This window comes from Cydia splendana, chromosome 9, assembly GCF_910591565.1.
Source record: "Cydia splendana chromosome 9, ilCydSple1.2, whole genome shotgun sequence".
Lineage (NCBI taxonomy): Eukaryota > Metazoa > Arthropoda > Insecta > Lepidoptera > Tortricidae > Cydia > Cydia splendana.
Genome location: NC_085968.1, coordinates 20775943 through 20792799, shown reverse-complemented (window position 1 = coordinate 20792799; position 16857 = coordinate 20775943). Strand labels below are relative to the sequence as shown.

Genomic DNA, 16857 nt, shown 5'->3' with positions numbered 1-16857 from the left:
TTGTTAATCGTACACTAAACAAAAGTGGCAACAGTGACAGCTCGCTGAGACACCGTCTCTATATATTATAAGTCTATGCTTACGACGTGAAAAGTTTGGAAAACACTGCGACTGCTGACACTGAGCGAGAAGGAAATAACAATTAACACGCGTTCGACAAGGATGACGGTCAGGGCATGAAGTTATCTAGATCCGAATTGTCAAATGTCCACAGCGCTATCCTGTGTTGCCAGTAGTATAAACAGAATTACCCGAAAGTCTGAAATTTCTTTCGTGAATCGGAAGATATTGCTAACGAGTAATTAAAAATGACGTGTTATTGTAAAATTTAAGCTAAAATACATATAAATGAAAATTATAAAGAAATATTTTAACTTATTAACCATAGGTATAATGTACCCATGTAACATGTTATGTTGAAATAAAGTGGCAATGTTATTGTGACGTAATCGCGTGTCACTCTGGGAATGGAAGACCATGTTTTATTAGACCATGAGCCAACCGGCATCGCCTGAGACAAAAGTGTATACTCACTGCACTTACTTAGATATTAGATGTTCGGCGCTCGAGGTCACAAACTTGGATTATTCATTGGGCCAACATCATAAACAAGTCTGCAAAAAATCAGAACTACCGAATTTGACGCAAACGCAAAATGTATAATTTTACTGTATTACTAGGTATATAATTAAGCCCACGACTTCACCCGCCTGGGATTCTGTCTAGTTCATATTTCATATCCAACTCCTTCCTGACTGAAATAATTTTGGAAAATGAGTCGCCTATGATCATCCTCCGAAGACCCTTTACAATACCAAACTTGATCAATATCGATGCGATGGTTTAGATAGATTAGAAAGAATGTAGGTAGGTACATACATGTATATATACATCATTGACCCAACACTAAAAGACCAAAAAGCACAAGTATCTTATTAGTGACTGCAAGCAGGGGCCCGTTTCTCAAAAGCTTGTAACTTGTAATACAAGTAGAAGTCCGTTTCTAACAAAAGCTGTCAAAACGTGACATCCGCTTGTATTACAAGTTACAATCTTTTGAGAAACGGGCCCCAGGTGTTGAAGGTATAAGTAATGACCGATTAAATTTTAATTTTTTTTTTAATAATACATCCGTTTAACCATAATTCGTTTATTAATGAGCAGGCTAATGACCAAACTGATACAATTGTATTACGATGTACCGCGCGTTATCTCTCTAATGCTAACATACATACCTACTTTAACCATTTGAACGCCATTCGTTCTAATACCTTATTCTAATACGGTTTATTGGTCATTTAGCTGTGTCAAGGACTTCATATCATTCACAGGGCACTCATTGGTTTAGGTTTAGGAGGCGATGGAGGCGAAGGCAACTCCGCTTCTGGAGGCGCCAGAGGTTCAATCTGAATGTCGAGGTCTTGCAACGCATCGTCTAGAATCTTGATCTTGCCTAAGATTTTTTCGGCTTGGAGATTGTAGCCCGGCTCTAGCATTTTGCCGGCTGGATTTTGTTTGAATAGATGTTCCGCCTATAATACAATAATACAGAATTTTAATATCAGCCGAAATACGTCTATTACTGGACCAATACTAGAGACTAATCAATGGTCCCTTGCGGTCTTGACCAGACCATCGATCCATCTTGTGAATCGAGACTACATATTACATTTATTTACCAGAAAGTCGATAGGGTCAGCAGGTCTCAGCCTAGCGACTTCGAGCAGGGCTGGAGTGAGTGTGGGAAATATGTGGTGCACCAAATAGTTGCGCATCGGCTCGCCGGCCGCCGCTAGCGCCTGTTCCTCCTCTTCTCGCATAGCGGCGTATAGTTCAGACTGAAATTGAATATAATAAAATATGAGCCGAATACCTCCGGTTGTTGTAATGAGATGAAACGTCCGAATCCAAAGATATGCTGGTGAAAATTGGTTGCAGATGTCAATGGATCGACAAAGCTAGAGGATAATGGAGGCCGAAGCTGCTATAAATAGAAAGATACCTACATGTTAAATATTGGTAGATTCTCAATTCGTCGAGAATTTCTTATGTTAAGTATAATCATAACATAAAAATAAACATACACCCACACCTATCTGTAGATGGTTATTTTTCAGGCCATGCAACACCTGATGAAACCTAAATGATGGTTACGGAATTGTACCCTAGGTGCGTGAAATGTACGTGGTTTTTCAAAAGCACAGATTTATAATGATAAAACCCAAAAAAATACCCCAGGATTGCACGCGGCCGTATGCTTGTTAGCCACCATTATTCACTCACCCAGTATTCCATCTTGTCCTCACGTTCTTTCCTCATTTTTTCCTCGAGTATTTTCAGCGATTTGGCTTCTTCATGCCGCCGCAAGGCTTTGTCTTCTTTAGCTTTCTTTTCAGCGGCCTCGATCATAGCTAAGATACGGGAAGATGTTACTTACAATCAAGTGTAGTTACAAAAGGAATTGTGTAATTGCATAGATCTATATGATCGGCTGATCGTCAAAGAAAATTGAGGAATTCGAATGCAATGGAATGGAATTCTAATACATACCTACAAAACAGCAACACTCCTAACTGTACATACTTCGGTGGACCTTTATTACAACAGGCATTAGGTCCACCGATGTACAGTTAACGGTGTGGGCGATGATACCAACAAGAACCAACGAACAAAAAGAACTACAAAAATGTTTTTTTTTTTAGTCACGAGTGGATTGTTTTGTTTATTGAGTCTTTTTGAAACGGCAACCAAAAAAAATTGAGACTCGATTAAATGAAAATTAAGGCAATTTTGTGACAAAATTATATGATATAGACAACTTGCGAAATAACAACTTTTACAAAAATTCACATACTTAACTGAAAAAATCCTGTAGCTATCCGAGTTAGGGCACCACATCGGACATATCGGGCTGATCAATTGCGAAGGAACTCCGACGACCGTATAATTTCTTACCAAGTAATTTAGAATATCTGCAAGGCCGTCCCATCCGCAAAGCAACAGCCGCATACGGCCCCTTCATAGCATAGTCGGAATGCTCCTTCACAGGCACTATGAGAGGGTGTATGTCCAGCTCATCAAAGAAATTCAGTGGTGTGACGTCACGGGCGTCGTTGGCACGGAATTCGAAGAGACGGTCCAGCATGACCTCTTCATCGAGTCGGGAGTTACCCTCTGGTAGTTTCATAGCTTTTTCGCAGATGAAGTCGTCAGTAGCTTCAAGGCTTACGACGATATCTGTGAAGAAAGTAAAAAACTCATTGTCAGTGGTGGCTCTAGCATTTTTTAAGGAGGCGCGTAACTTAAAATTGGTTCAGCGGACATTTTTTTATTTTTTTTTTATTTATGCAAACAAAATCACAGTCAGTTGGACGGAGAAGAAAACAAACGAAGAGGTTTTACGCATGGTAGGAGAGAAGATGAGTTTGTTGAGAACCATTGAAAACAGAAGAGGAGAGATGCTTGGACACCTGCTACGACACGACGAATTTATCAAAAATATCATTGAAGGGAGAGTTGAGGCAACGAGGCGGAGGGGGAGACCAAGGAGAACGTACATAGATCAAGTAAAGGAAAAGCTCAACGTCGTGTCGTATCAGGCTGTCAAGGAGAAGGCAGAGGACCGACATGCATGGAAATCGCTCCACCGACAAGAGTCTAACTCTTAAATAGATGATGATGATGAAACAAAATTTATACAGTCTTTATACTACAATATTACTGCAATGTTCTGCCGCCAGAGTGCAGCACTACCGACTCTAGTAAATTCATAGACTAACTTATACATACTGTGCCTTAAACTGTTTTTTGACAAGTTTTCACAGACAATAAAATATGACATCAAGGCGGTTTGTTAACAAGGGCCTACCGGTAAACGCGAAAATAGAAATTTAGTTATCTGCCTCTTTATCGCTCGAATATGCAAGAGTGATAGAGAGGCAGATACCGAACTTTCGATTGTCGTGTTTCACGGTAGGCCATGTGATTGACGTAGTGTCATTGATGTTTGTTTACTGTATGTGCTAGTTGTGCGCAGAGCTTTGCCTAATATTCCCTATTTAGATTCAACTTATTAGGCTACGGTACACAACACTTATACAAAAACAGTTTTATAAAATACCACGACCATCCATCGCCTTGCAATACTTCAGACATATACAACATACACTTGCCCGTCGACTTGCAAACGTGTTGCAAACAAATCACTTTCAGGAGCCCACGACAGATGATATGGGTCCTCCAGCGCCAGATCCTTAAATCCGATTGAGATAGAGATAGATAGCAATATCACTTACTCCTCTAACATTTTAAGTGCATCCCGTAGAGTCAATGCATCCACCACACACTGGGTATAGACCCAATGTGGCTCCTGGCTGGTTCACACATTGGGTCCATGCATGCAGGATAGGCATCCTGCATGCATGGACCCAATGTGTGAACTCAGCATGATGCAATTTTCGTTTGATATTAGGTTTCATGGTTGATGAGAAGTGTAATACAATTTTCGTTTGATATAAGGTTTCATGGTTGATGAGAAGTGTAATACAATTTTCGTTTGATATTAGGTTTCATGGTTGATGAGAAGTGTAATACAATTTTTTTCAAAAACCCTCTAGGTACAGTAAGAACTCGAAAAATAATTTTGTTCAGGACTTATTGCATACCTACTTGAATCACATTAATATTTTAAATATTTGAATTTAATTTTTTTTGTCTGTTTTTAGTGTTTTTACCTACTACCTAAGAACTACCTATTCTTTATATGCCATAGAAAAGTGTGTACCTATGTACGTATATAAACATGTTACCACGCCCTAGTAGGGTCCATGACTGTACTCATTTAATTTTAAGAACACCTGAAATACCATGGTTTGCGACAACTAAATGATTATGATTAATATGTAGCCAATATAATTTTCTTGGAATATTTTACGTACCAGGCAAGAAGCGCTGGCTGGACGTCGTGACAGCGGACATGGGAGAGAACAATCTCACACCTGAGGATGCCGAAGACCGGGCAAAGTGGAGAAGACTGAGCAGGAAAGCGGACCCTGGCGCTAGGCCGGGAAAATGCTAGGTTGAAGAAGAAGAAGATTTTACGTACCAGGCAGAATTTTCTTAAAAACATTGCTATATAACTCAGCATCTTCCTCAAACTTGTCTTCTTCATTGTCCTCTTCGGCTTCAGAATCCTGTTCTTCGCCTCTGTCAAATACTGCGAAAATAATTATTATATTTAGTTTTGAAAACCTATAACATTTTATTACGATATTTCGTACATAAGTTCCAAAGAACTCGTTGGTTCAAGCCGGGGTTCGAACCTGCGACCTCCGGATTGAAAGTCGCACGCTCTCACCGCTAGGCCACTAGCGCTTCCTTGAGATGGTTCTATTACTACTAAATATTGAATAACGTGCTCACGCGCAGTGCATTGCGGTATGGTGTTCGGGAATCCGTCCAGCACCCAACCTCTGTTAAGAGCTTCTCGGCACAGCAACCTTTTTCGCATATACCTGAGACAGGAAAAACACGTTCGTATTAAGTACGAACGGATGTATTTAAAGGATGACCAGAGGCCATTCATTACTGACGTCTTAAATTTTGACATGACAAAGCCTCCCCAGCCTCGCCGCCTCGCACAGCTCCTTCCTCATTATATTTTATCCCCAGTTCTCTTTAGGCCATCAGATGTCCTGGGACTCCTGGGAGATTCTCCCATAACAGCTATAAGCCCGTAACGCATACCCATAATATCTTCCTCGCTGTCGACAAGCCCAATCACAGCCAATCCTTCCCTCACACGCCTCGTCTTCGACGTTATCCTACTCATTCATCCCCCACTTTTTAGGTCACTCCTCATAGCAGGAGCATCTTTAATCCCATAGTACCTACTAACCCCATAATATGGCTTGAGAGCCTACCGCGAACCACTTCTCTGTCGCACTTGTGAATTCGTACGTAAGTGTGACAGGGATGCAACAAACGTGGTTAGCGGTAGGCCCTGTGGCCGCCTTGCTCGCAAAAAAAAGGTCATCCTCAGCAGCGTTGTCCTCCTCATCATTCATACCCACCGCTACTTCTTATGGCGATACACCTCATTTCTTCTTAGAATAGTTAGGTATATTGTACCTCATATCTATAAGATCGTAGCGGGTGTCTATTGTTTCCCATAAAGTTTTATGTCATAATGTATTGTTTGTCCACATTTTCGTTACCTAATAGTCATAATTTGGTTTTTCTCAGAAACGCGTAACTGTTCAGGATTTCCATAAAACAAATCTAACCTAACTTAACCTATCTCTAGGATAACCTTACGAAAATCCTGAAAAGTTAACGGTTTCAGAATTATGACTAATGATAATCTGACAATCATTACATTATGACTTTCGATAATTATATCAAACAAAGGGATCCGGATCGTAGCACGTACCCCATAATCTCGTCCTCGCTGATGGCCAGCCCGGCTCGCATCACAGCCAACTCTTGCCTCGCCGCCTCGCGCGCCTCCTCATCCTCAGCAGCGTCGTCCTCATCATCAACCCCCGCAACTTCCTCTTCGGCGGATGGTTGGGGCAACGCGGATGTTTCTCCCTCGTCCCAGTGGGCAACACGGCGTGCCTATCACTAAATATTATTAGTTTACATGCTTGCTACATGGCAAGATATTTTTTTTTAATTACGCGGATTCGTGTCCGTCATGTACTTAGTCGCTCCACTTGCTCTAAGCAACTAAGTAATGACGAAAGCTGGCTCGACCCTGGTGAATCTTTTCATCAGTTCCTTTTTGGTTTCAAGCTTTGGGACATGCGTAGTGACATCTACGGTAGGATACACGAACACGACACATACTTAAGTCTTACCTCATATTGATAAACTTTCAAAAAAAAAACAATAATTATCTGCTGACAGTCAGCTAAATGGGTAATAACAACTCCCTTTGTCATGAAATAATAGAATCTTTTCAGACGTCCTAAGCACGTCTGAAAAGTTTCAAATTTAAAGTTCTGAAAATTTTAAATTTGCCGAGTGGCCTAAGTAAGGTACGTGATTGAAAAGCTTGATTACTTATATCAATATTGTATACAGTTTTTTTCTATGAGTCAACAAAAATTATATTTTTACTGTTATACAACCTATACAGTATAAAACAAAATTAGGTAAATATCTCAGTAGATAAAAGGATAGAACAAAAGACATCTACGAGTTTCTTTTTCAGTAATAAAAGCTCGTTGATGTCTTTTGTTCTATCCTTTGGTTTTGTCCTCTTGATCGCGACGAGACGCGATTGGTCGCAAAAGTGTTTTGTAATGAAGACATTTAATAGTTGAGTCGAAGGCCCATAGCAGAGGTGCGAAACTCCTGACTTCGGTCAAACTCGGCTCCGCTCGGCTCAGCATTGCTCCGAGCAATTATTAGGGTTGGCACCACTTCACTTCCTTTTGCGTGCACGACCACAGATAAGATAATCACTTAATTTTTGACAACCCTAAATAGCCGAAAGGGATAGTGTCATATATTAGAAAGGGCCAGCATGATTCGACCCTGAACCGCTGTCAAACTTCGTTTTTGTAGGAAGTTTCCTTTCTGTACGGTAGTACTATTAATTATTCTGTGCCCATAGTGTAAAATATGTCATTATAGTTTGGATTACGAAGTCTTGATTCAACCATTAATGTAGTAGACGACGTAGAAAAAACGCTTACCAAATCCTCCATAACATCTTTGGCAGCAGTCTCGGGTGATATGTAAATAAGACCGTAGTTCTCACAGATTTGCTTCGCCAGAGTCGTTTTTCCAACTATAGGAGGACCGTAAACAATGATCTGAAAAATTTCTATAAGTATTATGCTATCAGAATTCAAGGTTTTTGCTCGGTAAAAGCACTATTTTAAATACTCTTCCATTAGACGTTGGCCTTCTAACTGTGAGTTAGAGTTAGGTACCTGAACTTCAAGCAAATGTTCTTACTTTGAAAATGGTATATTCTAGTACGTAATAACCGTCGGATAATTCCGAAAAAGGACTTGATATGATGGAATTTGGGGTGAATTTCATCTGATTTTCGGAATTATCCAACATACGAAAGTAGCCGAATACACCCTATTACTTATTAGTTTATTTAATCTACTAAATATTTTAGCTAGGTACGTGGCTTGACTAAGACCATCTGAGTAAAATACCATTGTGTACATAGAAACATAATTTTCTCGACATCACGGCCATCGCGGTGGCCATCCATTTTCAACTGACATGACTGTACTGACAATGATGAAATTGTCAGTATATATAGTCATGTCACCTGAAAATTTGTGGCAACCGTGATGTCCAGTAAATCTCACTTTAAATGGCTTCAGTCCTTTTAGTTTCTTGAATTCCTTCATGAGATACGGGGCATATTCGGCAAAAGTCAGCTCAGTAGTCCACTGGAGACCCATCGTCTCCACGATAAATCCCGGTTCCATGTTCAGGTTCAGTGTCATAAGGTCGAAAATCCTTTGCTGTGAAATGGACAAGAATCTCAGAAACGTTTTGCATGAGTTTAAACCATAGAACGCAAATCTGTGTTCTATGATTTTCATTTAAATGTGTTGAAGACGATAATCCTATAGCATTGACTGAATGTGTTTAAGGTCAATATGGGGAATACCATCTATCAGGTAAGTCCGTCTACAAGCTCTTTCGTCGCTATTAATTCTTGCGATTGTACAAATACTTCACTTACAGAAAAGGTCCGCAGAGCAGAAGGAGCGAAACTTAAAGTGAAAATGTGAACTTTCGTGGGCTGAATCAGCATTTCAATATGAATTTAAATTTTGATGTATAATAACGTAAAAAACACGTTACATCGAGTTCCGGAATCAAGAAGGCGTCTTCCGGTGGAATGCATTTGAACATTCCAGTCCCAGCGCAGCGACCAAGGGGTTTCACTATCTGAAGAAAAATTTAATGTTTGAATTGAGGCATTGGCAAGTCATTTACTCAATCATCATCATCATCATTTTAGCCTTCAATCGCCCTGACTGCTGAGCATAGGCAGAGAGCTTCGTGTCCGCCACTTTATCCCGGCCCTGGGCTAATAGTCTCATCCAAAAGTGCCCTGCGAGTTTTCGAATGTCATCCACCCTACGAGCCAATCAGGGGAAAGGAATAGAATACGTATTTACGCAATCAGGGGGAAGGAATAAGTAAATGGATTTAGTTGAAAAGTAAGAGCTACACAATGAATAAATACCTTAGGGTATAGGTAACTCGATCGTGAACCTATTGCTAAATGTTGTTCCACAGTTAAAAATACGTAACCTCTCTTTGCTTCGTTACATTTTGTTCAACAGCCAAAATGAATAATTTCTTCGGGAAATCCGTCAGCAAATTGTAGATGATTCTGAAACCGTTAAAATCTCGTTTGAACTATAAGTATGCATTACAAAACTTGATTTAACATAACAGCTACCATGAAGATTTAATTCAAATATTAGTCTATGTAACGTAGTATCGCTCTTGAAAAAGACAGACAGACGAAAATTCTGAGAGCATTTGGCTGCTAGTCTGCATACATAGTACCTAGCTATACGTAATTTTATTCATTTCGTCTCGGGTAGTTATAACTCGTACTGTGTGAACAGTTGTGTAATGAAGCCTCATGAACGTCAGCCGCACCCCCTAATCACCAGGCACTTACTGCGCTAAATCCTGAACGTTGATAAGTGGAATAGCGTTCGCGCCTCTTCCAAGGATCGGCATCAGAGGTTCACACTCCCAAGCCTTCTGGAACCAGTAGTACAGTACGTCTTCTCGTCCGCCGTACGTCATTCCCGCGCACACCACTATGGCACTACAATTGAGACACAAAAATTACTTATTCACCGAGTGTGTTTTGAGTGTTTTAATTTATTAAATCACCCAGTTCGAAAGCGGGGTAATTTTGAAAATCGCTAATATCTAACCAAGCTAGAAAACCTTTCTACTGTAATTTTGGGCTATTGTGAGCTCTACGTATTTGACAGTCTTAAGCGTAAGTACAACATATTGACATTCGGTTAGTCACAGCATGCAAAGGTTCCGACAAACCGAATTAGGTGAACTAAGAAGTTAATAAAAACCTATAGGTACATTATAGATTTTGTTTGAATACTGAGGTTAAACCATAGCCATACAAGCTACGACATCAGAACGCAATGCTTAGATAAGACCATAAGTGAGTCACGGCCGTACTATCCACGCGTCACTACTCATAGAACAATAGATTGGTATTACACTCAAAAGCCACACGTTTGTAACTAATTAACCTGTATATTGTGACCTAGAGATCCGTAATAACAATGCGACAACAAGGGTCATCCTTATATTGGTTATTTAATTAAAACAAAGACCTTGCATCACGGCAGTAATTATAATGTCTTACCCGATCTGTCTTCGATACTTTCTCGCGATGCCTATGACTTCGTTTTCGGCATCGTAGTGCATTTTGTAATTGAGGTGAGGCTTTCTTTTGCGGAAATCTGTTTCGATGAATGGCATTTCTGGGTTTTCCTGGGCAAAAGTTGGGTAAAGTCGTTTTTTATTTGGAAAGATATTACAAATTTATTTATTTGTCCAAGATAGGTTATAGGGTGTTACAGTTCAGCCAGTTTCACTATGTGGCGCCTTACGGCATACCTACAAATGTTGAGAGCATGCATGTCAACATATACAGTGGAAACTGGATAAATGGAATCGCAAGGGACCGGCTGTTTAGTTCAGCTTATCCAGGTTTTCCATTTATCCAGTTTTCCACTAAACCAGGTTCAAATAAAACGTTTTCTCACTTACAGAGGCTCTCGCTAACAGAGGTTGTGGATGCTAGTAATGTCGCTTATAGAGGTCACGTATGGTATGATCAAGACTTAAATAATCATCTTTTATTAAATATGTATGTAGATATGTATGTATTAACAAAAATAGGTATGTAATCCTGACTTTAAAAAAAGCAATAAGTACTGTAAATAATCCACAGTACCTACTCGTATACAATTTTCAAAATTACAAAAACAAAATCACTCCTAATATTTATTTATGCAAGAGAAACCAGTATGGTTATATAAATAATGCAAAAAAAACTGAACGATGTGTGATCTCATACAAAATACGTAGTTAAAACACGAACCATAATGTTAACGAAACAAACTACCCTCCTTGTGACGGTTTATTAAAAATACAAATTTTATAACGCCGAGCTATTCCACTCATAGAGGTTTCGGAGACGGCTGCTTCCAGTTAGGATCTATATCTGAATCCCTAAAGTCTTTTCTCCTATCTTTGCATTCCCTAATATTGTTTCTCATAATGATCAGTTGTCCTAACACTCGTATACTCTAATTTTGGTTTCCCTATTATCGAATGGCCGATTTTTTTTTGTCCTAATATGTTTTTCCCTAATGGCACTTTCCGTATTGAGTATTTATCCTAATGTTATGTAGCATAATTCTTTTTTTGCCTAATTATTGTTAGGCCTAAAAATTATATATCCTAACCATCATGTTACCTAATTTTACTTAGCCTATCGTTGCTTGACCTAACACTCGTATGCCCTAATTTTGATTTCCCTAATTCGTTTCGTTTTTACAATGGTCGCAGTTCTAACCTAACCTAACCCACTTTTGTGGCAGCAGTTCGTTTTTGCGAGCATCACAGTTCTAACCTAACCTAACCCACTTTTGTGGCAACAGTTCGTTTTTGCAAGGATCGCAGTTCTAACCTAACCTAACCCACTTTTGTGGCAGCAGTTCGTTTTTACGAGGATCACAGTTCTAACCTAACCTAACACACTTTTGTGGCAACAGTTCGTTTTTGCAAGGATCGCAGTTCTAACCTAACTTAACCCACTTTTGTGGCAGCAGTTCGTTTTTGCAAGGGTCACAGTTCTAACCTAATCTAACCCATTTTTGTGGCAACAGTTCGTTACCATTCATTATGGAAAGTATTTTTTATGATAATTGATCAATAGGAAAAGTAACTGTTATGACAATTGATCATTAGGGCAATAGCCATTAGGTCAAAACAGTTAGAGCATGTTATTTTATGCCAAACATTGTTAGGGATTTCGAAGAATATGGTAAAAAACATTAGGGATCTTGATAGTTATGGTACAAATGCTTAGGACAAATGAGTCTTAGGTTAACCATTACATTATGGAAAATAATCGTTATGACAAATTGATCGTTAGAGCATGTGCCCATTAGGACAAACCAGTTAGGGCAAGTGACTTTAGGACAAACGTTGTTAGGGATTCAGAATGACACCCTCCAGTTATAGAGGTAAAAATAAGAAATTTTCGAAAAAATGGATTCCGCTTATAAAGGTCCCAAAATTCCACTTATAGAGGTAATTCGTTGCCAAGGGACTGGAACCGAGAACTTGGGTCCACTTAAAGAGGTTTTCCACTAACCCAGGTTCCACTTATCCAGTTTCCACTGTAATAGGTATTTACAAGTCCTTTACATCTAAAAAATCTTTTATTGAGTAGTTAACTCTTTCGAATCAGTAACAGTTTCAAGACTTTTTTAAACTGATTGAGCTCTAGTAATTGTATGTCTTGTGGTATTTTTTTAAATATTCTTCGGGCCATTACTTCCACTTTTTGTCAATTTTGTGTCTACTGTAGGTAGTTATTAGGTACTTGTTATGGTTTATGGTCAAAAATACACCCACATTTCAATGAATGGACAGGTACTTGGCCTGCAGAGCAAAATAATAAAAATGTGGCACAGCACAATAGACAGGATGTCGCAAAAAGGAAACAATGTTTCCGGCGTCCTTAACGTGGAAGCATTGACTCAATTTGGTAACAAATAATCGATCGGTCAAAAAAGCTTTCTTTCACAAAACGGAAATATAATTGTGTCATGTAGGTACTTTTACCTAACTTTTGGGACAATAGATAGGTAAGGACAGTTCACAAAATATTGGCACCAAAACAATAACACAATGATTTCTTTTCAACTTTTGTTTTAATGCAAGGACGAATACTTTCGTACGAATATATTACACGTGCAATTAATAGAGATAGGAACAGGCGGCGGGTCTATGTACGAAATTCTTCGTGCTTAGCGTCCGTACTGTACTGACTAAGCCAGACAGGTCGACAGATAATCGGGGAAACTTATGGGGTCCTAAGGTTTGGTGGCGGCCCAAGTCATGACAGTGGAGATGAGAACCAGGGCTATAACCGCAAAAATCGAAGTTCGCAAATTGCGGGCATCTTTCTCTGTCACTCTTATTACGCCTTCATTGGAGTAAAAGAGAAAGATACCCGCAATTTGCGAATTTCGCACTGAGAAAAAAAATCGCTTACAACAATTGAAATTGCATTAACGTTTAATGCTTTAAACAGTTCCATTTGAGCCTATCGAACCAAGCAGTAAACTGTACTGTTTGTACAATTACGTACGAACGCAGGTACGGTTAATATTGTACATAGTTAACCTTAATGAAATCACTTTAATGTGTGCTCGATAGATCTTTTTTTTTTTCAGTGCGGTTTTCGCGGTAAGCTCCCAGATATCGCTTGTTAGAGTCGCCTAATTGCTTTTACTTCACCATCGGGCTACAACGTTGCTATCACTAAGTATATAGCTTCTAGTGTTATGAAATCAGTTTTTTTTTTAATAAACTGATCGGCGATTGGCTCTAGTAACACCTGATGGAAAGTGAAGACAGAGCCTAAGATGCTTAGCAAGAGTCTGTCAACTCTGTGGTGGAAACTCACCGGATCCAAAGGTTTGGTTGCGGCCCAGGTCATGACGGTGGAGAGGAGGATGAGGTATCGCTTGTTAGAGTCGCCCGCGCCCACTTCATCATCGTCGTCGGGCTCTGAAGCGGCTGGCCCTTGTTTCTCCAGCAAATCTTTTAACACTGCAAGCATTTTGAATGTGTGGTACCTAATAAAACCCACATAGAAAGACATTTCTCGTGATTGCTAGATTTAGACTCTGACCACGCTATCTTTGAACTGAAAATATATTATAATTATGTAGATACATTAATTATTACTACAGCCTCTTTAAATAATATTTTCATGCGCGTCAAGGAATCTTGATACAATTATTACAATTAGCAAAGCAATGATGGTTCTGATTTACATGAAGATACATCAGAGCGGTCGAGGTGCTAAAGCCATGATAGAGGCGTGTTTATATATTTCCGATATATAGATATCCGATGGCGACTGTACCTATTCAAAAACATTACATTGGTAGGTATAGACGAATATGATGGTATCTAAATGCCTAACTACAAATCCCACACACTCCACTCCACTATACATTAAGGTCATGTTTCATTCATCTGAGAGAAACGTTAAAAGAAACCAATTTCTAATTTACTTAATAAAGTACTTATACTGAAAACTTGAAAAGAGTGACGCAAGACGCAAGTTTGTGCCGCGTGGTTACGAATAGAATTAAAACATTGTTTTCCTATTTTGACTCATTTAAACCTGCTTAAACCGTGTCGCGTGTGGTTAGTTGTTCGTCAACGGTACCTAAATACCGCAGTGAAACTTAATCTTACTGTAAGGCCTAATAGTGGGCGATCAAAGCGGAGCGTTCGGCGGGGCGTGCAGCATGGCGTCGGGCTCACAAGTTAATTTAGAACCGTGCACTAAGGCCGCTCCTATAGTTTGCATTTGTTTGGACGCCGCACGCACCACCCCGCCCCGCTGCACGCCCAACTCTGCGTCCACTCAGGTCTTACACTTACGCTTAAAGTAATCCATTGCGATTCTCAATTCTTCCCGATCGTAGCTGATGTCCAGCACGACCGTGCCGCATGTGAGCATGTCTGACAGAACCTGGTCCTTCGGAATGATCCGCGCTACGTTGTCCAGTGATTTTATCTTGGGGTCAGTGACGGTACCTAAGGAATTTATTATAATCTGATATAAAATAAAGCCCATTAGTCTCAACTATACAATACATGTAGCTTTAAAATCTTACAGCATTTATAGGTACAAGAAGCATGGAAATCAGGGCAAACGTGAAAAAAAAGAAGGGAGATAGAGGTAAAGAAGAAAGCCGACCACTGATCCTGCTTGTGCATCCTTCTCTAATCAAAGGATCACGAAGAAATGCTCCAAGCGAAATAGCTCAACTCTGAGAGATGAAATAATATAGGTAAAGTAGGTACCTATACTATACATAAGGAGAACAAAAAATACTTCCATATTTATTTCATTACCTACGATCCTACGAATGAAAAGTTTTTGTTTATTAATTTTCGCATACCATTCATCTTTGTTACACTCGTTGTTGAACATAAGCTCAACAAAATACGCAAGTAAGTATAACGGGTTAGCACTGATTGACTAGCACGTTATCTTTTCGCGGATTAGCAAAATAATATTTTGGTTTTGATGAACATAAGCTCGTCTCTTTCGTTACCACGTGCAAAGTTATAGCTTGCTAGGCGCGACTAACTGTACAATTTAAGCGCTTTAATTTTGGAACGCCTATAACATATAATGGATTTGCATCAACCGCGTTTTAATGAACTGAGTTTCTAGCAGCATACGCCGTCAATAGGTGGCAAGGCCTTCGGGTTTAACTCACCGATAATTTCATACGGGAGCTCCGGCGGCGGCGGCGGCAATGGCTCCGCATCCTCGGCCAACATAACCGCGGAAGGCACCTTCGTTTGTTCCGCACTCTTTTGGAGAATAATCTTCGACATAAGCTCTAGTATTCGCTCGCCATGGTACGAATCCAAATTGTTGATGAAATATCGCTTATACGAGAACTGGATGTCTTGCTCTGAAGATGAGCTGGAGGATAATATTACGCGTGATTTATTCATTTTACGAACTTTAAGCTATATTAATAATAGAGAATAAATAAACAATTTCAATTAAATTAATTAAGTTTCAGTGACAATGATTTTTATTTTCGATTAGTGACAATGACATTTGACAAGTACTTTTTCTCTTTATTTTCAGACTGTCTGTAAGAGGTTTGTTGGTTTTATAAAAACTCGCTCGCAACTTGCACGGTGCACAAGTGGTAGAGTTAGACCAAGAAAAGTCTGCAGCGATTTTTACAGCCCTCGCAGTGCCAGTGTTATTTTAAACGTCAAACTTCTATGAAATTATGACGTACTTATAAATAACACTTGCGCTGCGTGGGCTATCAAAATCGCTGAAGACTTATCTTGGTCTAACTCTACACAATTTCAGGTACAGTCAACTGTAAGATATAGATGTGTGGGTGCACACATCATACTCAAAAATATGTCCCGCTCTTGAATGCAATGTGATGGTAGTCTCAAGCTCAGTGGCGGATTTGCAGTCTTTGCCACCCTAGGCCCGAGGCCCTGTAGCCGCCTCTTTCTCAGCACCCATCATCTACATTTTGAGTTATTTCTTGTTATCATCAGCGAATATTGTGTCACAGTTTGCCGCCCTAGGCCCGGGCCTACTGGGCCTTAGGGCAAATCTGCCACTGACCAAGCTGATCCGATGATGGAGGCCGAAGGTGTACACATGAAGTCAGTAGCAAAACACCACTCACCTTAGTTTGAAAATTTGACCCACAACAGTTGACATTTTTGATATGGCGTGCGCCCACCTATCAACATCTCACACGCTGCGTGCGTGTGTGTAGGATGTGCACGTGCGCTAAAATGTTGGAGCCGTGCACGCATACCTATATACGTCACGCAAGCGGTGTGTCGTCTCTCATAAGGATCTGTATATTACAACGCGCAAGTGCACGTCTACGCACATGCAGCCGGTGTACACAGGCCGTAAAATTCGCATTGGCAGATATGTTGCGTGCGCCACCGTGGGCATTCTTGTAAAAAACTGAGGTCCTAAACAAGTAAAACTGC

General features: G+C 39.9%; 1 protein-coding gene across 1 annotated transcript; it reads right to left on the bottom strand.

The window, feature by feature from the left end:
* Nucleotides 1–1134: 1134 nt before the first annotated feature.
* On the bottom strand, nt 1135–15908 carry LOC134793796 (adenylate kinase 7-like). Its single transcript, XM_063765469.1, has 16 exons — nt 15585–15908; nt 14737–14892; nt 13745–13890; nt 10403–10530; nt 9680–9832; nt 9301–9382; nt 8845–8931; nt 8340–8498; nt 7704–7823; nt 6431–6618; nt 5422–5513; nt 5105–5215; nt 2956–3237; nt 2284–2411; nt 1680–1838; nt 1135–1532 (listed from the first exon to the last, which is right to left on the bottom strand). The coding sequence occupies exons 1-16, from the start codon at nt 15826–15828 to the stop codon at nt 1326–1328; spliced, it is 2442 nt and encodes an 813-aa protein (XP_063621539.1). The 5' UTR covers nt 15829–15908; the 3' UTR covers nt 1135–1325.
* Nucleotides 15909–16857: the final 949 nt, after the last annotated feature.

What these genes read in the sequence shown, in the direction of transcription:
- LOC134793796 (XM_063765469.1), bottom strand. Translation starts at nt 15,828, where the DNA reads ATGAATAAATCACGCGTAATATTATCCTCCAGCTCATCTTCAGAGCAA. An exon ending in CAGATATTCTAAATTACTTG is followed by an intron (nt 2,412 to 2,955) that starts GTAAGAAATTAT and finishes CCCGTATCTTAG; the next exon opens with CTATGATCGAGGCCGCTGAA. An exon ending in AGGACAAGATGGAATACTGG is followed by an intron (nt 1,839 to 2,283) that starts GTGAGTGAATAA and finishes ATTCAATTTCAG; the next exon opens with TCTGAACTATACGCCGCTAT.